Source organism: Moschus berezovskii, chromosome 1 (assembly GCF_049115385.1).
Source record: "Moschus berezovskii isolate FMDL1 chromosome 1, NW_MosBer_1.0, whole genome shotgun sequence".
NCBI lineage: Eukaryota > Metazoa > Chordata > Mammalia > Artiodactyla > Moschidae > Moschus > Moschus berezovskii.
Genome location: NC_142460.1, coordinates 145,395,780 through 145,419,567, shown reverse-complemented (window position 1 = coordinate 145,419,567; position 23,788 = coordinate 145,395,780). Strand labels below are relative to the sequence as shown.

The window sequence follows — 23,788 nt, the reverse complement described above, 5'->3', positions numbered from 1 at the left end:
AACTAAATAGATAATGTGTGGGCTATTTAGGGAACTGAACTACCATATACAATGCTATATCTAGATGACAGATTGCAAACAACTAACTTAGTAACAAATGCTTGGAACACATTCTCTCTACTAAGTGTGGTGTTATCTAGAATTTCCCTAAACACCTTTATATGTAGATAGAAATTTGGGTCATATTTGTGTAATTCTAAAGTAGAGTTTACATGATGTTTTGCTTAGAACAAAATTGTTCCTCATTTTGAGAAAGGGAGAAGGACTGTTACATTCATAAAAAGAAATTTTCCCTTTTTTATGGGCTTTGGAAATGTATGGACAACTAGACTAGAAGTCTGGAAGACTCTGAAAACATTAAAATGAAAGGTATTAATTGAATTGGCTGTGCTTCCTGACTTCTGTATTTGCCTCATGTATTAAGGCTTTGTTAGTTTTTGTTTGCTTGTTCTTAAGGCCTGAGGCTGTTTATTTTTCAGAGCCTTAGATTCCTTTTTTGACTGAGCTTTTACCACAAATAGATAAAGTTCCTGCTCTGTACCACTGCTTTTACTAGCTTAGAAGTTTATTAATATGCTTATTTAAATCCCTAGCACGTGCATGTATGTGAAGCATACTTTGATTTGTAAATATTACCTTTTTTTATGGAATGTAACTGTGCCTTTTGCCACTAGAACAAATTGATTTCATCTGCTGTCTCATCTTTAAACCTATTATTTACCCAACTTTTAGCTTTTTCAGTATAATGTAAAAATGTCTCACTACTATAAGAAGATTAATAAACAAAGCAGAAAAGACTGCTTATGAAAAAAATACTTTAGAAACCCTGTCCTTTTGATTAGTAACCAGCCCTACTACCAGAAAAACTTCAAAGTGCTCTCTAAACATTGAATTTTCATCAGTGATGCTGCAAGCCTTAGCTCTCATCTTTCATGCTTACCATGCAATAACTTCAAAAGGATAAAAAGAAAGAATGGTAATCTCTCAAAGCACCACTGTGCTAGGGTCAGTCATCTTGTCTTTAGTTATCATGCATTCACAAGCAGATAATTGCTTCATTACATTATGCTTTAATAAATACAGTAATTAACATTTTGTTACAAAAAAAGAAAAAAGCCAATAGTCAAACCATTCAGAAATGAAATCCAGAGCCCAGGGGATTTCTAAAAGAAAATGAAAAAGAATTAGACAGCGTCAAATATAGACCTCTTCAAAGGGAAAGAGATCATTTAAACTTGCCTTTTACTTACTGAAATACATTCTGCATATTTTATTGTTTTTGTCATCTTGCTTGTTATAATCCAGCCAGTGAATGTTCAAAGAACATAAAATCCTACAAATAAATAAATGGAATATGAGTGAATTGACAAAAAACCAACAATTAAGATCAAGAGTCTTACATGGAAGCTTTGATTATATAAGGCAATTATGTTTCCCAGTGGTGTTCCAGGAACATGTGATTTATCAGGAGGGGAAAAATCAGAAAGTTTTAAGCTTCATGACACTCACATATCTAATTAGCAGAGTTTAAGTAACTTGGAACAGAGATGGCTATGGCAATCCACTCCAGTACTCTTGCCTGGAAAATCCCATGGATGGAGGAGTCTGGTGGGCTGCAGTCCATGGGTCGCTAAGAGTTGGACACAACTGAGTGACTTCACTTTCACTTTCATGCATTGGAGAAGGAAATGGCAACCCACTCCAGTGTTCTTGCCTGGAGAATTCCAGGGACAGCAGAGCCTGGTGGGCTGCTGTCTATGGCGCCGCACAGAGTTGGACCCGACTGAAGTGATGCAGTAGCAGCAGCAAGTAACTTGGAAACCTCATCTGAATCAGCATGATATCACCAGGCAAAATTTGGGGTGATCGAGAGTTTTTAGAATTAGATTTTTGGATAGTCTGGGTCAGCATGAGACGCTGTAATAGACACGGACCTTTAAACAAGAGTAAGAAATGTCATCATGGACCATGTGGTTGGTACCTCAGCATTCATCCGAGAAAGTACTGAAAACTATACCAGAGGGAACTTGGCAGATTATGCAGTGGTAGACCTCACTTTCACTTTTCAGTTTCATGTATTGAAGAAGGAAATGGCAACCCACTCCAGTGTTCTTGCCTGGAGAATCCCAGGGACAGGGGAGCCTGGTGGGCTGCCATCTATGGGGTCGCACAGAATTGGACACTACTGAAGTGACTTAGCAGCAGCAGCAGTCTCAAACAAAAGACCAAATTACTTGTGAATACTTTTGAATTTAGCTGTTTGGATCAGGGAATATCCTCCCACCAGCAACTTTCTAAAGATTTCTGACCACAAGGTAATAAAATGGAGACAGCATTTACAAATTAAAAACATAATTCTTGGTGACAAATTGTTTTAAAAGCTATATTGGCCAGGGGTGAGTGACAGTCACTCAGTTATGCCTGACTTTTTGTGACCCCATGGACTGTAGCCTGCTAGGTGCCTTTGTCAATGGAATTCAGGCAAGAATACTGGAGTGGGTTACCATTTCCTTCTTCAATATTGGCCAAGAGCAAAGTGCAAATATTTTATAATATTACGGTAAAAAGGAAAAGAAAAGCAATGGATGGAATGCTATCTGATAGTCTCAGTGAGTATATTTCTCTCTCAGACCCTGGACTGAAAAAGTTATCTTTTCAGATAATTGGGGTGTTACTTCAATCAGTGCTCTAGTCATAGGGAATTGTTGACATTTTGCCATCAGCTTGTTATTAATACATAAAATACATATGTAGGGCAGATTAAAGGCGTCCCTGGTGGCTCAATGTGGTAAAGAACCTGCCTGCCAAGCAGGAGACACAAGTTTGATTCTTTGGTCAGGAAAATCCGCTGGAGAAGAAAATGGCAACCCATTCCAGTATTATGCCTGGGAAATTCCATGGACAGAGGAGCCTGACAGGCTACAGCCGATGTGGATGCAAAAGAGTTGGACCTAATTTAGCAACTAAATAGCAGCAGCAGCAGGGAAGATTAAAGGTAATATATCTTTAATATAAACATTAAATAAGGGGACTAACCAGAAGGCCAAATTAAGGTTTTGGGAAGAGGGTGGGAGTATGTTTATTTGCACAGTATGTTTGGTGTCAAAATGCAAAATGGTCAAAAAATAGAAGGGAGTAGGAAGTGACAAATTAAAATCCTTGTTAAACAGATAAGGAAAATGGAAAAATGAAAAAGTATGTGGTGACAGGAAAGATTGACTGGACTTGGTTACATTTATAGATGAAAATGGAAATTGAGTAAGAGACAACTTAGTATAAAAGCCTAGCACCCTGTGTATCGATATTAATTCTACCTCTACCCTCTATAGAATATCAATAATTTAAAATAATTTCTCTACAGCTGCTGTCAGAAAAAATGCTATTGTATTTATTTTTAATTAAACTCTAAGTATCTATGAGTGCCATCACCAAGGAATTATTTTTAGTTAATATAACTCTCAAGTGTCTCTAGAAGAGCCTAAGTAAACAGGACTATATTTTTTCAACACAGTAGCACATAGTAACATAATCGTAAGATTTAGGATCCTAAAGCCTTGATGAATAACATAATATGAGAGGAAGAATGAGGAAGAATGAAGGTTTACTTTAAAATTCCATGAACTTTTGTGAGTGCAAAAGCTGAAAAAGGTAAGCAATAAGGGAAAAATTAGAAGGAAAGTGGGGAACAGAGAAAATCAGGTCAGGGTTTGCCTCAAGTATTACTTCTATTCTCTCATCACCAATCTAGAAGAAAATGTTTTTGATGAAATTGTTAAATTGAGAAGAAAAGACAAAGACATTGTATCTTTGTGATAATAGAAACTGATACATATTAACTCATCTCTGTTTACTCATCTATCTGTGTACTTCTTGGAAGGTCAAGAAAACTGTACGTTTCACATTTTGAATATCCCCTGACTCCTTGGTAAGCAATTAAACAGCCCTGAACCTTACCCAGGATAAATAATGTGTTTGCATATTTTTCACTGGAAGTGAAAATAAGAAAAAGTTGAAAGTCAAAAGAGAAGGGTAACTCAAATATTGAGAAATGATGAGTAGGATGTAGATAGGGAATTCATCCTTGAGAAGAGGGGGTTTGAGGGCCACTGGAGGAAGCTTACCTAATATGAATACAGGCTGTTACATTCTGACTTCTAAACACTGTTGGCCACAAACTAGCTTTCCGTGTATAAAACTGACTCTATGGGGTAAAAACTATGTGAAACAGGATGGCTCTATAATAACTGACAAATGGAAAGGAAAGAAATAAACCATCTCAATCTTTAAGACCACACTTACAAAGAGAAAGCAAGCACCAATCATGGCTGCTTTGACTGTCACATCGAGATCCGCAGGAACGTGAATCCCAAAGTTGTCAGCATTGGTGAAAACATCGTTCACAAAGCCTGACCAGTACTTGGAAATCTTTCCAATTGTAAGCTTTTCATTAATGGTCTTCACCTTTGAAAAGAAAATAAGAGACTGTAAATTTGAAAATGAAATCTATGATTTTACATTTCTCCATGTTTACTTCATGAGATATAAGAATAATTTTATTCATCATCTTTAAATGACAATTCAATGGCACTCATTCCTTTATATAATCTTAGGTTTGTTAATTTAACTTTCGTTTGTTATTCAGGAATTTTGCTTTTCTGACTTTTTTTTAACCATTATAATATCTATTTTTCTCCTTTCTGTATGCAGATTGAGAATTTAACTGTAATAAGTAACTAAGGCCAGACTGCCACAAGATGGCAGCAGGTACATAGTTTCAATTACATAGTCGAGCCATGATGATAATCCTTCTACCTGAGTTCCACCTGAATTCTTCATGCAAAAAAAAAAAAAAAGGAAGAAATAAAATATTTCTGAGAAAGATTTTAGAGGAAATTTTTAAAATTAATTTCCAAGTATACTTTATTTTTTATTGCTAAGATTTTATAATTACTAATTTGCTTAAATATTATCAGTTCAGTTCAGTCACTCAGTTGTGTCTGACTCTTTGCGACCCCATGGACTGCAGCATGCCAGGCCTCCCTGTCCATCACCAACTCCCGGAGTTTACTCAAACTCATGTCCATTGAGTCGGAGATGCCACCCAACCATCTCATCCTCTGTCGTCTCCTTCTCCTCCCACCTTCAATCTTTCCCAGCATCAGGGTCTTTTCCAATGAGTCAGTTCTTCGCATCAGGTGGCCAAAGTATTGGAGTTTCAGCTTCAGCATCAGTACTTCCAGTGAGTATTCAGGACTGATTTCCTTTAGGATGCACTGGTTGGATCTCCTTGCAGTCCAAGGGACTCCCAGGAGTCTTCTCCAACACCACAGTTCAAAAGCATCAATTCTTCAGTGATCAGCTTTCTTCACCGTCCAACTCTCATATCCATACATGACCACTGGAAAAACCATAGCCTTGACTAGACGGACCTTTGTTGGCAAAGTAATGTCTCTGCTTTTTAATATGCTGTCTAGGTTGGTCATAACTTTTATTTCCAAGGAGCAAGCACCTTTTAATTCCATTGCTGCAGTCATCATCTGCAATGATTTTGGTGCCCCCCAAAATAAAGTCTGCCCCTATTTTCATTGTTTCCCCAATCTATTTGCAATGAAGTGATGGGACCAGATGCCATGATCTTCATTTTCTGAATGTTGAGTTTTAAGCCAGCTTTTTCACTCTCTTTTCACTTTCATCAAGGGGCTCTTTAGTTCTTCTCTGCTTTCTGCCATAAGTGTGGTGTCATCTGCGTATGTGAGGTTATTTATTTCTCCCAGCAATCTGGATTCCAGCTTGTGCTTCATCCAGTCCAGCCTTTCTCATGATGTACTCTGCATATAAGTTAAATAAGCAGGGTGACAATATATAGCTTTGACATGCTCCTTTCCTGATTTGGAACCAGTCTGTTGTTCCATGTTCAGTTCTAACTGTTGCTTCTTGACCTGTACACAGATTTCTCAGGAGTCAGGTCAGGTGGTCTGGTATTCCCATATCGTTAAGATATTATCAGTCATTGCTTAATTTCATTTTTATGTTATACTCAGACATTTACAAGGTCTTTCCTTTATAACTAAGTCCTATTTTTCATTTGAAAAACTTTTCTAGGCTAATGTACCACATAAATTCAGACTAATAATTTGATATGAAAAAGTCTATAGTTCTTTTCATCTAGAAGGAATCTACAATTAAACTATCCACTATTCATTTGCTTGCCCTGTGTCTCATTCAAAGGCTTACAGTGATATAAACTTTCACTTTCTGTGTGGAAGTAGATGATAGAAAATAAAGGAAGTTAGTTTGTCATCTCTATACCATAAATGGGATTTATGGTGGCTCAGTGGTAAAGAATCCACCTGCCAATGCAGGAGATGTGGTTTGATCCAGGATTGGGAAGATCCCCTGGAAAAGGAAATGGCAACCCACACCAATATTCTTGAGTGGAGAATCCCATGGACAGAGGAGCCTGATAGGCTACAGTCAATGGGTTTGCCAAAGAGTAGGACAAGACTTAGCAACTAAAAAACAATACCATAAATATTAAAACTCTTAAGTACTCCTCAATTATAGGGTTTATTTTTATTCTTTACTCTTAGGAAAGTTATGCCAAGAATTTTTGGAGTTATGACAGCCCATTTTGTAAAATGTACATTGTATTCTAGGTAAGTCGTGTTCTCTGAAATCCTGTAAACTTAATGTCCTATGTGACATATACATGAATGAATAGAGTCAATAAACAAAAAAGAGATACATACTTTATTTCCTCTAAGATTTATTTCTCGGAAAAACTGTTAAGGAAAAGGAAAAGAGGGTAGCAGAGGATGAGATGGTTACATAGCATCACCGACTCAATGGATGTGAATTTGAGCAAACTCTGGGAGATCGTGAAGGAAACGGAAGCCTGGCATGCTGCAGTCCATGGGGTCGCAAAGCGTCAGACACCACCTAGCTACTCAACAAAGCTGTTAAGATAGTTCATGTTCTTACACATTGAGTTTGCAAGTACTTAGTGTTTTCTGATTTACACATATATGTTTATAAGAGAATAGATTGTTTTACAAAATGAAGCTAGCAAGTCTTACATAGCTTTTAAATTAATGATATTTTAATGTAGTGTGCTCTTGAGATCAGAACTGGGATATGTTACTACCAGGGATATAGGAAAGAAGATGTAGTTTCAGTGATTCTAAACTAAATATATTTGCTTTATACCATAGGTACTATAATTCCACATACATCAAATTTTTGTAGTATGTTCTAAAAAAATTCTTGAACTTATGTCTCTGGAATTATGAGTTATTATTGGCAAGCACAATATTACTTATTCCATTATTTCACAAATATATTATTTTCTGAATTCATTTCAAAATATTTCATGATTTGAACATTTAAAAAATTGAATTATGTTGCAGAAAATCAGGACCTAAGTGAAACAGTCCTTCATTTGTCAGTCGTACCTCAAAATCCACATCGCCAAAACAGCCACATGTTGCACAAGGACCAACAATTTTCAAAATATCTTCTTTGTTTGCATTTTGGATTGTGAATTTAGGCAGAAAGGGGTCCCACTTCTGTGCAACATAACCAACTATAGAACCAGGAGGGGCTTGTATTTCTAACTGTAGGAAAAGATAATAATAAAATAAGATTTCCTAAAGTTATGGTATTTTAATTTTACTATAATGTCTGCTTACTTCTAAACAGTATATAAAAGATTCTAAATATCTGCTTCTATGCTATACTGGATTTTAAAAATAATTTTTAGAAACAAAGAAATTCACTGTATAGATATGTGTTCTTCATGATCCATTAAAAATCCATGTCTTTGATTTTCATTCCCTAAGGAAAACCTACCCCAGGACTATCTTCTGACCCTGGGATACTGGCTTCTTTGTCATGTTTGCTCCAGGTACAATAGTTGGCTAAGCATTGAAGTTGTTTCCTATGATATACTTCATATTTATCCCCTCTTGGTTGTCACAACACACATCTATTTTTAAGCCTCATTCTTGATTCTTATAATTTTTTTTTCATCTTCGATTTGTCAACCTCAGCTTCTTTGTGCTAACAAATGCTTCTTGCAGAGTTATAGTTGTTACACACCAATTTGATTTCTATTTCATTTTGTCCAAAGCATTAAAAGAATATCATTTTCATTTTCAGAGCTGACTAGTATTTTGCCCCATTATCATTCATGCCCCTAATTTCTTAATTGTCCATAGTACTGTATTTCAACATATTTAGTCAGTTCAAATACTTTGTATTAATAAAATAAGCTGGAAGTGGGTGAAAATGATGAATATTGTTTGCTTTTAAATCAAGCCAACTCTCTATCATCTGATCTCCTTTTGTGTTTTCTTACTTGTTAAGTTCATAGTTTTACGTGCATGTCTGTAGTGTTTTTGGACAGACAAAGGTATTCTCAACAAGACTTCTTAGAATTACATAGATTTGTTCCAGGATCACTTCTAAAGTAATCAATTTGATTTCAACCAAATTAAAAATATACTAATTAGTATTAGGATAAATGTATCATTTTATGTATCATAAAATGTAAACATTTTATGTTTACTTTATGTGACATGGGGTTACTTTGAAATAGAACATTAATTGTCAGAAATGTTATAATGGGTGTATATTCTGGGTTATACTGACTTTAGCATCTTGGGGCATATTAGATATTGAATATCCCTAGTAGAAGGATAAAAATTCTTGGGCTGCAAGAATTTGAGTACCTTAGTTATCCTATCACTTGACCAGATAATTGCCTATAAAGAGTTGTAGAATTAGCTTCAACATATATTGTTAGAAACTTCTCTATTTAAGAAGAGATCCGTATTAATATTTACTTCCCATTGTGCTAAGTAGAATATTTATACATAGGTACTCAATAAAGAAACTTGGGTTTGAAAAAAGATACCTCGATCAAATCCCTCTTATGTTATATTCTAGATGTGTGATCATAGGTGAGGCACCTCTAAGCCTCAGTTTCCTCCATTGCAAAATGTAGAGAATAAAATCTATTTCTTCTCACTTAGAGGTTCCTGATATCAAAGAGATCAAAGTAAGTATATATTCCACATAAACGTAACTGAATCATGTCCATGAAAGTTATTACTATAGATTTACTATAGAAGAATAACACAGTCTTTGCTGAACCTTGAAGTTTGTCATAGATGGGTAAATGGAATGTAAGATTCTGTTCTAAAAATAATACTAACCCAAGAGATTCCTTTAGGAGAGTTTAGTTATCACTCAGCACTCCCTGAACTTTGTACCAATGGGAAGATGAAGAGTAGATCTGCTTAATGGTGGAACTTACAGATATTATCTAGCTAATACAGAGATTCAGGAGGATGTGTCTCATTTACATGATGCATGAACTCTCTTTTCAAATTAACACCACAGAAGCCACTGTAGTTTTTCATTGGAAATGAAAAAAAAAATATTAGTGAATCACCAAATCCTTAAGCTGTTCTCTTCTTAAAGAAGCAGCATTCTAATTCAACCAATTGAAAGGTTAATGGCCTTGTATCGCCAGCTCAATGTCATTTATTAAAGAAATAATTGCTAACCTTTCCAACTGTGGAAAGGAAAAGCACACCCAGGTCTGTGACTAACCTCTTGTAGGTAGCAAGGGCACCAGCAGCTGTTACACCTTAAGGGCCTGTTGACTGTAATCACCTCTTGACCTGAGTTATCGGTGATCTTCAGAATGCAGGATCTCAGAGTGGAACAGAAAGTACGGTTGAAGCAGATGCTTTCCTCCACTGCAAAGTATATTCTTTGTCCCAAGCTGTTTTTAATCTCATATTTGTTGGCGGTCTCAGTGCCTAGTATCACTAATGGAGCAAAAAAAAAAAAAATTATCAAAACCATGCTGCTGCTTAGTATCAAACCTTTATATGAGTAAAAATGGTAGTGTTATTAGAAGAAAACAGCATGACTGATCAGTTATTAAATACCTGGTATCTTCTTCAGATAAATCTATTTCTGTACTCTAAATTTTGAGGATTTAGCCATAGAAATCAAAGTAGACTCTGCGAACAGCTGTGCAATTGATAAATTTTGATTGAAGTTATATGACCTACTTGGACACTTGTAGTACTTTTCAACTAGGGAAGCATTGCTCCAAAGAAAAATCATACTCAAATTATTGTCATTGTTATGGAATTTACCGGGACAACTCACAGTGATACTAATGATTCTGTCTAAAAATGTATCTGGTACCATATCTATAGCTTCATGCTATCTACTTCAATTTTGACATACTGTAGGCATTATCTAGAATATTAAGGACAAAATACTCAAGTAATTTGAGTATTCATCATTATAAATTTGTGCCCTGTTAAATGATTTGGTTTTTGATGAATCACTGACAGTATGATAAAACAGTAGAACTTTATTTTGATGTTTTTTTTTGTTGGTCTCAGCCTCAATTTCCATGTCTGAAATTGTTAAGAAAATTTAAATTATTAGCAACCATGGAAATGACCAAATAGCTTTTATTACTTCAAGATTAAAAACAATGTTACATTCCTAATGAGACTATCATCAAAGATTTGGGGAGTTTTATGCTTTTAGGCTTATGTATATCAGACTAATAATTTTACTTTCAGTGGGAGAGAGGGTCCAAGAGGGAGGGGATATATGTATACCTATGGTTGATTCATGTTGGTGTTTGACAGAAAACAACACATTTCTGTAAAGCAATTATCCTTCAATTAAAAAATAAATTTAAAGAAGAGAAACCTTGCCCAGAAAAATAATAGACCTAGTGCTGTTTTTGATTTAATTCTATACTTAACTTTATAAAAAACTTAGTTTAACAATTTTAATAATTACAGAATGTACTTACTTCCAAGCAGCTCCACCTGCTGGTGTATAATTATCAGGTCTAACTGTTAAAAGATGACATGAAGGAAATAAAAAGTATTACATCACAGGTCTTTGAAAACCCTTGCAGCTATTACTATTAACCTGTTTACTGGACTACATGAAATTAGGTGTTTTTCATGTTCTCTGTGCGGTAAATGGTGGAAAACAACTCACATTATGATGAACGGAAAAAAAAAAAAGCTAAGTCCTTTGTACCGCAAGGAGATCCAACCAGTCCATTCTAAGGGAGATCGATCCTGGATGTTCATTGGAAGGACTGATGCTAAAGCTGAAACTCCAATACTCTGGCCACCTCATGCGACGAGTTGACTCACTGGAAAAGACTCTGATGCTGGGAAAGGTTGGGGACGGGAGGAGAAGGGGACGACAGAGAATGAGATGGCTGGATGGCATCACCGACTCTGTGGACATGAGTTTGAGTGAACTCCGGGAGTTGGTGATGGACAGGGAGGCCTGGCGTGCTGTGATTCATGGGGTCGCGGAGAGTCGGACACGACTGAGCGACTGAACTGAACTGAACATGGTTTTTGCTCAAGTAAAAATTACAAGAACCTTGAAAATTTCAAAGCAAAATTGTTCTGAATAACAATAGGGACTGTGGTTAGCTCTGTTTTTCCTGTGGTAATAAGATAGCGCTTGGAAATTATACCAATACCCTTGAGAATATTTTTAAACAGCCTCTGAATAAGAATGCCTATAAGGTTTTAAACTTCTTTCTCACTTTCTCTTTCTTTAAAAGAAATGAACCAAGAGGATACAAACAGTAATGATCTGCATGCTTGGCCTCTCCTCTCAGCCCTAACTCTACTTTCACTCTGTCATGTAGTAACTCATTCCTCATTGTGATGAAAAGTCTGCTAAAGCTGGAAAAGTCTATTCTTTAATTTCTTTTTTCAGTCACAATTTTCTTTGAACTAAGGGAAAAAAATCCATAAATCCTGTCAACAAGATACAAGTTTAAGCAGAAAAGAGTTAAGCTTCTAAATGCATGACACATTGAAACTTGCCTATGCAATTAGAAATGAAGTTAATTTACAGAGATAAATTAGTCGCAGGTAGCTGAGACGTGATTGTGTTAAACAGAATATAACACAAATGGTTTTTTAAAGGAAATATTTAAAATCTGTTCTTAGAATGAATTTTATCTGTGTATATTTTAATTTTCATATTCAGCACTTAAAGATCCACTAAGGTAAAATCATGAACACTGAATACAGTGCTGATTATTGCCTTTTAGAATGCTTCATTTTCTATTTTGCCTTGAAATTTTCACTTTATTCTTCTTTCACATTAACAAACTCACTGATAACTTTCAAATAAACGTAGTAATTGCTAACATTTGGAATTGATTGGGCAATCACAAACCCTGAAAATATGAAATTATCTTATTTCCTTTATTCTTCTTGTATATCCTGAGGTAGAGGTAAAAACTAGTATCATTTCCTCTTATTATTGATAAGAGTGTACATATGCCCTCTTTTCCAAAATTCACAGACATATTTTTTACAAAAATAATGTATGATATAAGATATTCTAGAACATATTTAAAACTATGACAAAAGCTTTAAGAAATCTTAGAATTGGTCTTTGTTATGCGGTGTTGTTCTGTTTTCCTCTTTTGAGGAAAAAGGAGGGTTGACAGAAGAGAAGGGACATGCACGATTATTTAGCAGTGGAACTATGTAGGCTCAGGTGGTAAAGTATCTGCCTGCAATGAGGGACACCCTGGTTTGATCCCTGGGTGGGGATGATCCCCTGGAGAAGGGAATGGCTACCCACTTCAGTATTCTTACCTGGATAATTCCATGGATTGTAGCCTGGTGGGCTACAGTTCCTGGGGTATTGAAGAGTTGGATACAACTGAGTGACTAACACTTTCTTTCCCCTGACTATGGAGTTGTAACTTAGAGTTGGAGAAGAAGTTTTGGGGTGCGAAAGTAAGGTTTGAGTTTAGGAACTTTGACTATTTATGTCATGGATCAAGTTTCAGCCCTGAACTTTAGAGACTATTAGTTGAAAAGAATAACATCTAATAATAGTGGTTGTTTATTTAATGACTACCTTGAGGTAGTCACTGTGCTAGATACTTGACACAGTGTCTGACTTAGTCCTCATACACATCGGAGAACAGGATATCATTACATGTAACATGTGAGGAAACAATCCCAGGGAAAGAAAGTGGTTTTGCTCAAGATCATAGAGCTTGTAAGTGGTTAGGCTGGGATATGAACCCAGGCAGTGATAGCATGGATTTCAACTTGCTCTGTACTCTGCTGTACCAGCATAACTTAACTAATCTTAGGAACTGGAAGAAACAATTCTTAAGTAACACTGTGGAACTTCTGAGTACCTTTCCTCCCTGTTTACTCTTATACTCACTCATCCTCTCTAATAACCTCAAATGTGATCTCTCTCTGTGGACAAACCTCCTGGATGTGAGGGTCCTGGTTTTGGTTGTTTTTCTAGTTTCCTTTAAGTAGCCCTGGGCCACTTATAAACTGTGGTCCAAAAGACCACATTTTTCATCTTTTGCTATTAATTGATGAACCAGGAATTGTTGGAAACTTTAAACAGATTACATCCTGTATTCAGGTGTTAGGACAAGCAGAGCACTCCTACAGTAAGAAAGCTTCAGAACGGACACCAAATGACAGCCTTGGAAATGTATGTACAATCCATGTGTATCATTTATCAGGTTTACAGGTATCAATGATTCATTTAATATATGTATTGGGTTGGCCAAAAAGTTCATTTGGATTTTTCCAAAAGATGTTACAGAAAAACCCATAAGAAACTTTTGGTCAACCCAGTACTTCAAAATAAATGGAATCTTATATGTGCCTTTATAAATTTTAATTCAGTACTCTGATCTGTAGGTGACTAAGTAAAAGTCATCTTTTGATGCTTATAGGATAAAATATTATTTTGACTGTTATGAATGTGTTAATTTAACTTGGAATGAATATGGTTCAATCCCTGGGTTGGGAAGATCCCCTGGAGAAGGAAATGGCAACCCACTCCTGTATTCTTGCCTGGAGAATTCCATGGATGGAGGAAACTGGCAGGCTACTTTCCATGTGGTCACAAAGAGTCAGACATGACTGAAGTGACTTAGGACGATCTATAATACATGAACAACATATATGTATACACATACATATGTAAATATATACATGTATACAAATATTTTTATATGTATGTGTATATAAACATATACACAGACACACACATACACTTGCCACTTGGGAGTTTATTTTCAATTTGTTAGTGAAAACACGATTATCAATAGTTGCTGGTTAATCATGATTAAAAGAGAGCAGGTGATTTTTTAAATATTTACATTGAGATTTTAATTTGGAAGCATTTTTATTGAATATTTTCCTGTTTGTTTATTGAAGCATGCACTATTTTCAAATATTCATAATTTTATTGTGGTTTTTAGATAAAAGCTCACAAAATTCTTCATATATATAAATATATATATGTTTCTCACAAACTGGAAGTATTAAACTTTTTAAATGCTTATTCATCCTGTTCTGTATGCACTGCTTTAAAGCAAATGTGTTCTTTTAGTATAAAGACTATAAAATCCATTCCCTTTGAAGGAAAATACCCACCAATTTGTGTCATATTTTTGTTTTCTGGAAAAGAGTACCAAAGGTATACATTTGGAAAATAGAGTTTGTTCTAGAACTGAAGCCAGTGGGCTCATATCTCTATCAAATATGAAAAAAAAGTGTGTTTATGTCAAGCATCTGGCTCTGGGTATGTCATCGTTCATGGATGGAAGAAGAATATGTGATGACCATATGCGATCATCAAACCCCAGCCCTCTGGCACTGGTATATCACTTTTATACTTGGCGAAACCTTGTCTGACAGCATTCCCAAACAGCTTGCAGCAGTTAATCAACTCTAGTCAGCTATTACAGCTGATCCTTTCTGCAGATGGAAGATGGTAGGTTAGCTTTTCCAGCTCTTTTACATATCTCCCTGAGCTCTCCAGTCTCTAAAGTACATTTGTCTGCCAGTGCGTTTCTGGCGAAGGCATCTGCAATTATAAACATTTTCCCAGGAACATATGCTGTGTGCAGCTTAAACCCTGTCAGGCATAACAGAAATCTCTTGCACCTTAAGGGAATTAACACAGAGATTTGATTTTGATAAAGGAGATAGACTTTATAGTTAGAAAGAGTGCCAAACAAGCTGAAAATTGCAGCACATGTGCTGACATCTCAATATTAGTGTATTTCTAATCTTGTGTAGGATAAATATAAATGCATCTATAATATATACAAATATCAATTGTAATTTATGTGCCATAAAATTCAGATGATATTTCTTGACAGATTTATTAAAAGGCTTGAATCACTGCTTACCCTCCAATGACTAGAACAGTGACTATACTTAATATGATCTTTCAAGCAAATTGGCTCAGAGATGGCTACAGTATCAGAAGACAGTGATGCTAACTTGATAGCTTGATTTCTCTTGGATTTCCATCCACCTTTTGAGATTCAGTTGACAATGTTAAGCTCTTAACTAATTGAGAAAATCTCTCCTGAGTACTTTGATCTTTAGCAACCTTTCTCTTCTCTTTTATTGTTTAGTCAGTAAGTCTTGTCCAACTGTTTGCAACCCCATGGACTGTAGCACAGGCAGCTCCTCTGTCCATCGGATTTCCCAGGCAAGAATACTGGAGTGGGTTGCCATTTCCTTCCACAGGGGATCTTCCTGATCCAGGGATTGAACCTGTGTCTCTTGTGTCTCCTGCATTGCAGGTGGATTCTTTTACCCCTAAGTCACCAGGGAAGCCCTCTTTTCTCTGTACACCTGACCAAATTAAAAAAGTGTGTGCTTCTCTGGCTCTAGCACCCAGCCTTTCATTTTTTGTCAACATTTTTTTGTCTTTGCCAAAGAGGTTGCAGAATGTTTGGGTGAGAGGAACTAGGTTTTATACCATTTATGTGCCTTGATTATAGCTGCTGCTGCTGTCATGTCAGTTGTGTCCGACTCTGTGTGACCCCATAGATGGCAGCCTACTAGGCTCCTCCGTCCCTGGGATTCTCCAGGCAAGAACACTGGAGTGGGTTGCCATTGCCTTCTCCAATGCATGAAACTGAAAAATGAAAGTGAAGTCGCACAGTCGTGTACGACTCTTTGCGACCCCATGGACTATAACCAATCAGGCTCCTCTGTCCATGGGATTTTCCAGGCAAGAGTACTGGAGTGGGGTGCCTGTGCCTTCTCCAGGTACTCAATTAATATCCTTTAATTAAATAACTGTAGGTGACTAGACATATTAGACAATTACTCTAGAATTTAAATTTGCTGACACTTTGAGCAATGAGGAGAAGAAGGATAAGGTGTTAAACAGCTCAATCAAAAATGTTTAGTCTTCTCTCTGTGTCAGGTAAAGAAGGAAAATAGAAGTGGTTATAAAAGAAGGCAAAAGTTTCTTGCCAAGTAATATAAATAAATAAAAGACAGATTGTATAATGCTTTTCTCACTTCAATAAGTTATTTGCTGAAGGTTTTAGTCTTGATTGGAGGGAAAGAAACCAAGTTTGTATTTGTCTTAAAGGGAAAAATCTTTGTAGAAATAGAGAGATAAAAGCACCTGGCTTAAATATTCTAGACCAGGAGGGAGATTCCTTGGTGGAGGGGGACCCCGCTGCCATACTTGGTCCCCTGGATTGGAAGGTAAGATGTGAAGACCGTGGTCTGGATCTGAAGCTCCCGGAAGAAAGCCAGGCGGACCTCTGCTTCTTTGGTTCTGTGCATCTGCAAGAGAGTGACAGTTCCAGCCCATATGTAAATGTAGACCATTTATTTAGTCTGTCTTATAATATTTCCTGCTGCTTAATTCACAAGGTAGAGTATCTCCCACCTAGCCTCTCACCTCAGTATTTCCTAGCCTCTCACCTCAGTGCCCCTTCCTTCATTTTCTATATTCACTGTCACCACCACTTCACCTTGAAGCCAGAGAAAAAGGAATGTAGTTGTGAGAAAAAGTTGGATAATTTGGGCATAATAAATCATTTTAGAAAATATGTTTTTTGAAAGCAAGTGAAACTTCTATTCAAAGAACTGAAAGATTGTAAACTACAAATGGAAAATCAATGACCAAGGAAACTAGGCATTCTCTACTCATAAAAGGATGACCTTAGACATCAGTTTGAATCATACTTCATGCCTTTTGAGTATATTCTTCCTTCCTCAAATATTATGAAGTTGCCTCATAATTTCCAGGATTATTTTCTCTCTTTTCATCAGTCATACCACTCTGCATAGATTAAATTCAGTGGTTCTTGTACTTTAGCCTGCAGCAGAACCAACTGGCCTGCCTCTAAGTTGTTGCAGTCGTGTCCAGCTATTTGTGACCCCATTTGCTATAGCCCAGTAGTCTCCTCTGTCCATGGGTTTTGCCAGTTAAAAATACTGGAGTGGGTTGCCATTTTCCTTCTCCAGGGGACCTTCCTGATCCAGGGATTGAACCAATGTCTCTTGTGTCTTCTGCATTGGCAGATGGGTTCTTTCCCTCTAGTGCCACCTGGACCAAAAACCACCTTGGAGGGCTTAGTAAAACACACATTGCTGGGCTCACTCCAGACTTTCTGATTCATTGGATGGAGTGGGGATGGAGCTTGAGAATTTGCAGTTCTAAGTTCCCAGGTAAACTAATGCTGCTGAACTGACAATATATACTTTGAAAACTAATGAGAATATTTGAAACTAATTTATGAGATTCTTAAGGGCAGAGTAATATCTAAATTTAGCTGTGATTTCTTAATAAGCATCCAAAATCTTTCTTGACAGTGTAAATCCGTTTGTAGCTCATCCAACATTATAAAAGATAAAGTAATTAGAAAATTCTAAAATGTTTGGCTTCGATTTTTCAATTAATCACCTGTTTTCTATATTACTGCCAGGTAAACTTGTTACTATTTTTATTATTTCTTAGGTAGATATCTATTAGATTGAAATTTGGAAATTTACTATTTATCCTGCATTAGTCTGGGGCCCATGTGATATTATGCATATGACCTATAAGTGGTACATGCAAAATTCTTCTTTTTCATTAAAAATATACTTTATTACTTTTCTACTATTAGTTTTCCCTTTTCTTCTCACATGACCACCTTTGACTATCTTCCTCATTAGATACCATTAATTTTTTCAAGACTATCTGTGTTCTCATTTCTCATCTTTATTAAGTCATATTGTCAGACATCTCACAGCAGCATTCATTTCATTTACATGTTGCTATTTTAGATTGAGTGTATGTGTAGAGCAAGATTCGTGATAGGTGTTTTCAAATATCAGAGGAGCCATTATGAAGAAAACTAACTTAGTGGATGAGATGGTTGGATGCATCATCAATACAATGAACATGAGTTTGAGCAAATTCTGGGAGATAGTGAAGGACAGGGAAGTCTGGCATGCTGCAGTTCATGGGGTCGCAAAGACTCAGACAAGACTCAGCAAGTGAACAACAGACTTAGACTATTTTGAAGACCTATGAATGGGAAGGACAAGGAAAGCTGGTTCTGGGTTAATAGGGGGAAGATATTTATGACAGCTGCACAAAGATTTGGATAAGCATTCATTGTACTTATACTAAAATCGGAGTAACAGCTTTATAATTCACAGTAGATTTAAATGGTCTCTCTTAAGCACTGACACCCAAGTCCATGTAATTTTTAGTGTGTGTGTGTGTGTTGAGGGGCAGTATTATTCTGAATCTTTTAAATCTCTAAAGAGTAAATTTGAAGAAAGGACTGATTTTCTTTTGTATAGTATTCATTCCTCTTTATTCATTGTTTCCCAAACATATCCTGTATGAGCACTTGAGAGAGATTTAAAAAAAAAAAGGTGAACGAACATAGGCTCCAAGGTGTGGTCCTTTGGACATTAACATAAACTGTTACTAGGAACAATTGGCTCATTAAGGTCATGTGTACATTTAATGTTAATGAGGGACATTAATTGCCAGATGGTCCATTTATTTATTTAACCATAAGGTTGTGGGAGTAGACAAAACGGATCTCTAAGATTATACTGCTGCTGCTGCTGTTGCTGCTAAGTCGCTTCAGTCGTGTCCGACTCTGTGCGACCCCATAGACGGGAGCCCACCTGGCTCCCCCGTCCCTGAGATTCTAGTCTGTGACATTCAGAATTTGGACATGCTTTAGGGGCATGACTGAATGGAAACAAACTTGTCATTTGGCCCCATGAAAATAGAGCCCCATACTGACAGTATTATAGCAATTTGCTTCCCTAAAGTCTCCCATCCTGAACTTCTCTCAGATCTGCGACAGACACAAAGGATATAGGCTTCAGAATTCCTCTTGCTCTAGGGAAAGGGACCTGAATGAGAACCTCTCCTCAAGAGAGAGTAGCTGAGAAAACTGAGAGGAAGACTACGTAACACTGTGTCAGATTTGGGAGAGGAGCAAGTGCCATACCAGCAATAGCACCTGGAAAATAATAAAAGGGTACACACATGTCCTTTCATTGGCAGTAGTGCCAAAAGCACTGTTGTTATTGACTTTCAGAGGAACAGAGAGAAAATTGTGATCTGGGGAACACTAGTTTAAAATGATAAAATTCAGAAGAGTGTTTCGACTCAGAGATGGAGGTGTATGGCTATTGAATAGTAAGTGACCTTTATGAGCTACCAGAAATATTTTATATCTTGATCTTGGGTAGTGGCTACACAAGTACATCCTGATTTTAAAAATCACAGAGCTTAAGTTTGGTGCCATTTAAGCACTTAACTGTACACACATTATTCTTCAATTGGTAAAAAAAAAACAATATATATATATATGTGTGTGTGTGTGTAGGGATCAATTTCTAATAACAACTGATAAAAGTTTATTAGATTCTCTTTTGTCAATTTTACTGTTAAAAAGATTAGCAAATTACTCCAATTTTATTTTGTAAATTATTTTGCTGTGACAGAATGTGGTGGGTTACTGAATGTCTGGCAACTGGTTCTATATTCCTCACATAGGTCTTTAGATTTCATGGCGTTAATGCACTGCGGCCCAGATCACATCTAAAGTCTTTACTAGGAAGCAGAGGCTCAGTCAGACACTGCTGAGAACACCATTCTGAGATCACTTGCTTGCTCTTCTGGGATTTCGGCTTACATTGGAGCAGCAGAGCCTTTGAAGATCTTAACTGAAGCTTCTGTTCAGTTTAGATCATCCTGGGAATGCCTGTTTTTCTCAAACTTTAAGTCTGAGACCAATGTGTTCATAAACTGTGTTTGTTTATACTAAAGAAGGGGACTTCAGAACACACAAATATTTCTTCAGTTCAAATGATATCCAATGTCCAGACTATCCTTTGATTTAGTGGTGCTGACGGAACTGCCTGCGAAATGTGTGAAATGTCCAACTACCCTGTATTCCCTGGGAAAATGCTAACTGCCAATACAGATTAATGGGCCAGAGAACATCATGACAGTATAAATAATGTCTTTAAATCTATTTGAATAAAACTCCACAAAAATATGATAAAGTAACTTGCCCCCTGAAACAAGATTCCTAATTCAAAAGGAAGCTTCATTTTTCACTTCTTTTAAGTACTATAGGGTCCTCTCACAGATATTTTACCCACTTTATCTGTTAAATATTTTGCCTGGGTTGCAGAAGCAGTGTTAGTTTTCTACTTAAAGTTACCTCTTAAGTTTAGTCTTGATCCCTTATCATTACTGAACATCACTGCTTTTTTGGTAGATTAATCATATTTTGATCATAATATTGCTTTCTAGTCACAAGTTTCTTCAAAGACTACGACCACCAGTTGAAGAAGAAACTCCTTTGAATTTCTATCTGGCTTTGAATTTCTATCTACTCTTTTAAAAATGTATAACTAGCTTATAAATATTTCACATCCTCTGCAACTCTTTACCTTACAGGCTACAGTTGTTGCTGTAACTCTTACTTGAAAAGTGATGAAATGTTTCGGACAGAGTCTTAGTGTCAGTCTTAAATGAAGGAAAGAACATGCTAAGATTTTCTCTTCAAATATAAAAATGAGACACACATATATTAAAATTCATGATTTTGAAGTTTCATGTCTATATTTTACAATTTGCTTAAACTTTCCCAGTGATACTCAGAGACTAGTGTACAGTGAGAAAAAATGAAAAAAAAAAAATTACTTCCTTTGTTTCAAGTTAAAAAGCATCCTAAGTGTATTTTGACAAAGGAAGCAAATAAGTGTACACATTTCTCTGATGTGGATCATTAATTTAATTTAAGATATTTTAAATTGGTGGACTCTGTTAATCCTATTTGTAATTAGGTTAAAAGGTTTCCACCAATTATACTGATCACAATTCTTCAAGATAAAACTTTTCATTAGAGCCTAGAGTTTAATGGCTTCTTCTGATAATGGAATGAAAACACATTATAATTTCATTTTTATATCATTTGACAAGTGTTTTTAGTGAGATTGCAACTCATTACCTAAAGGCATCATGTCCCTTGTCTTCTGAGAAATTCTTTAAGTGAGACAGCACTAATGAGATTTACATTTTCAGGGATGTGAGAATTTACCAGTCCCCCCTCCCAAAGTCTTTAACTAATCTGTTTGCTTAAATTAGTTTCTGTTTACTTTTTATATATAATTTACCATCAAATAAATTTTCAAAGACTTTTGCTTTGTTGTTCAGAAATATTTGCTTCTAGTCCATTAAATTTACTAGGAGTGAGAACACACGTTTAATTCTCTATAATAAATGGCGGCTGCTGCTGCATCACTTCAGTCGTGTCCGACTCCGTGCAACCCCACAGACGGCAGCCCACCAGGCTCTGCCGTCCCTGGGATTCTCCAGGCAAGAACACTGGAGTGGGTTGCCATTTCCGTCTCCAATGCATGAAAGTGAAAAGTGAAAGTGAAGTCGCTCAGTCGTGTCGGACTCTTTGCGACCCCATGGACTGCAGCCTACCAGGCTCCTCTGTCCATGGGATTTTCCAGGCAAGAGTACTGGAATAATAAATGGCTGTATCACATATTTTAAATAGCAGATAGGAAATTTAAAAATATTGAACTGTAACACTTTTAACTTATGTGTGAAGAGTTTTCTACCAATCTCTTTAAACTGGAAATATCAACTTGTGTTTGGCATTAAATAGTCCCGTTCTAAATTTTGCCCTGCAGCGTTTCTCATTAAGTCACTAGGTTTATATTTATGATAACAAAAACATTGTTTACATCTTAAGTTTTGAATTCTTTTAGGTAGAATAGGTTTTTTTTTAAAAAATGTATTTAATGCAGCATGCTCTTTGGCATTCAAAGTTAAAAACTCCAAAGTTCCAAAGAACTAAATGACAGGTTTTAAAGTATCAATCTCACTTATTGTAACGCCTCTCAACCTATATTTTCAGTCATAAGGGAAATATTATTAGCTGCCTATATTTACTCTTACCTTTAGAGGCCATGAATACGTCTGAGTCACTTATTCAAAGATAGCCAGGTTAAAAGAAAGGCTCTTCTTGTTGCAGCAAGGAGAGAAACACAGCAGGCATAGAACTTCAGAGGGTGACTGTCTGCTTCTTGTCAGCTTACAAACACCAGAGGAAAGGAGGCCTCGCTGCTTCCGGAGTGCTGTGTTTTATCATTTTGAACAACAGGGGGAGACAAAGCCATCATCAAAAAGAAACACTACTCACAAACCATCATCCCACTCGGTGGCTGAAGGACCTATTGGAAAAGAATAAAAACCCAGGAAGAAAAATATGCAATACTTATTTTTATGGGCCTTATTTCCACTTAATGTTTAAAAATTATTTCTTGAAATATGTATTTTTTCCCTCACTGCTATAGCAGAAATATTTTGTTTTTCTAATTTCTAGCAATTGCCTATAACAGAGTCTGTGATAAAACATTCTATCACATGTAGGTTTCTGACAGTTCTAAAGCTATTTTTTAAATTTTAAAATGTTTGAGCGGTCATGTTCTTATGTTTTCTCAGGATTTCTTCCCATTCTGTCTCCCTGTAACAAACAAGAAAAGAATTATTTCATGCTATTTATATGCATAAATATATACTTAGTTTATTTTTATTTGAATTTTATTAATCAGAGGAATTTGAAAATGCAAACATTCAATAATCTAAAGTTAAATGAAGCTAGAGGTAATATTTAACTGTGTTGCATTTAAATTTTGCTTCCAAGGCAAAAAAAAATAACTGTAACCTTGACTAGCTAGCTCATATTTCTCAATGCCCATGGAGATTTTGCTCACTAAGTCAGTGCCCTGGTTAATATAATTTAGAGAGGTTGAATTAGTTGGATTTACTACTTTGTCAGCCACACTGTCTACTTCTAAAAATGTTAAGTGGCCTGAGAAGGCATGGATAGTGATGAAAAATCATAAAGTCAGCTCACAGGTTGTAGAGCAACACAAGTGTAGGATCTTCCTATTTGGCAAAGAGGTGTTTCTTTTTGTTGTTGTTTTGAAGTGTTCAAAGTTGAAGTGAGCTACCGATATTTGAGTTATCATTTTGCATAAAAGATATATAAATTACACTTTATGTTTACTAAATTTCTTAATGTTTGCCATGGGCATCTGAAAAAAAAACTTTGATCGAAAGCAAGTAAGTTGTTATTAGAACTATCAAACACGATATTTTAAATTATAGTCACAAGGGACCAGCTAATTTTGACTTTGAACAGAGAACCCATATTAAAACAAAGTATAAAAATCTAGTGGAAGTGAGAAATAGAGTCAAGGGATTAGTTCTGATAGAGTGCCTGAACAACTATGGACGGAGGTTCGTGACATTGTCCAGGGGGCAGTGATCGAGACCATCCCCAAGAAAAAGAAATGCAAAAAGGCAAAATGGTTGTCTGAGCAGGCCTTACAAATAGCTGTGT

The 23,788-nt window shown here is 36.2% G+C and overlaps 1 protein-coding gene across 1 annotated transcript; it reads right to left on the bottom strand.

The window, feature by feature from the left end:
- Positions 1–1,038: 1,038 nt before the first annotated feature.
- PLSCR5 (phospholipid scramblase family member 5) lies at positions 1,039–22,466 on the bottom strand. Its single transcript, XM_088844912.1, has 7 exons — positions 22,339–22,466; positions 16,513–16,676; positions 10,853–10,895; positions 9,616–9,836; positions 7,452–7,613; positions 4,300–4,461; positions 1,039–1,333 (listed from the first exon to the last, which is right to left on the bottom strand). The coding sequence occupies exons 1-7, from the start codon at positions 22,349–22,351 to the stop codon at positions 1,295–1,297; spliced, it is 804 nt and encodes a 267-aa protein (XP_088701038.1). The 5' UTR covers positions 22,352–22,466; the 3' UTR covers positions 1,039–1,294.
- Between the last annotated feature and the right edge of the window lie 1,322 nt (positions 22,467–23,788).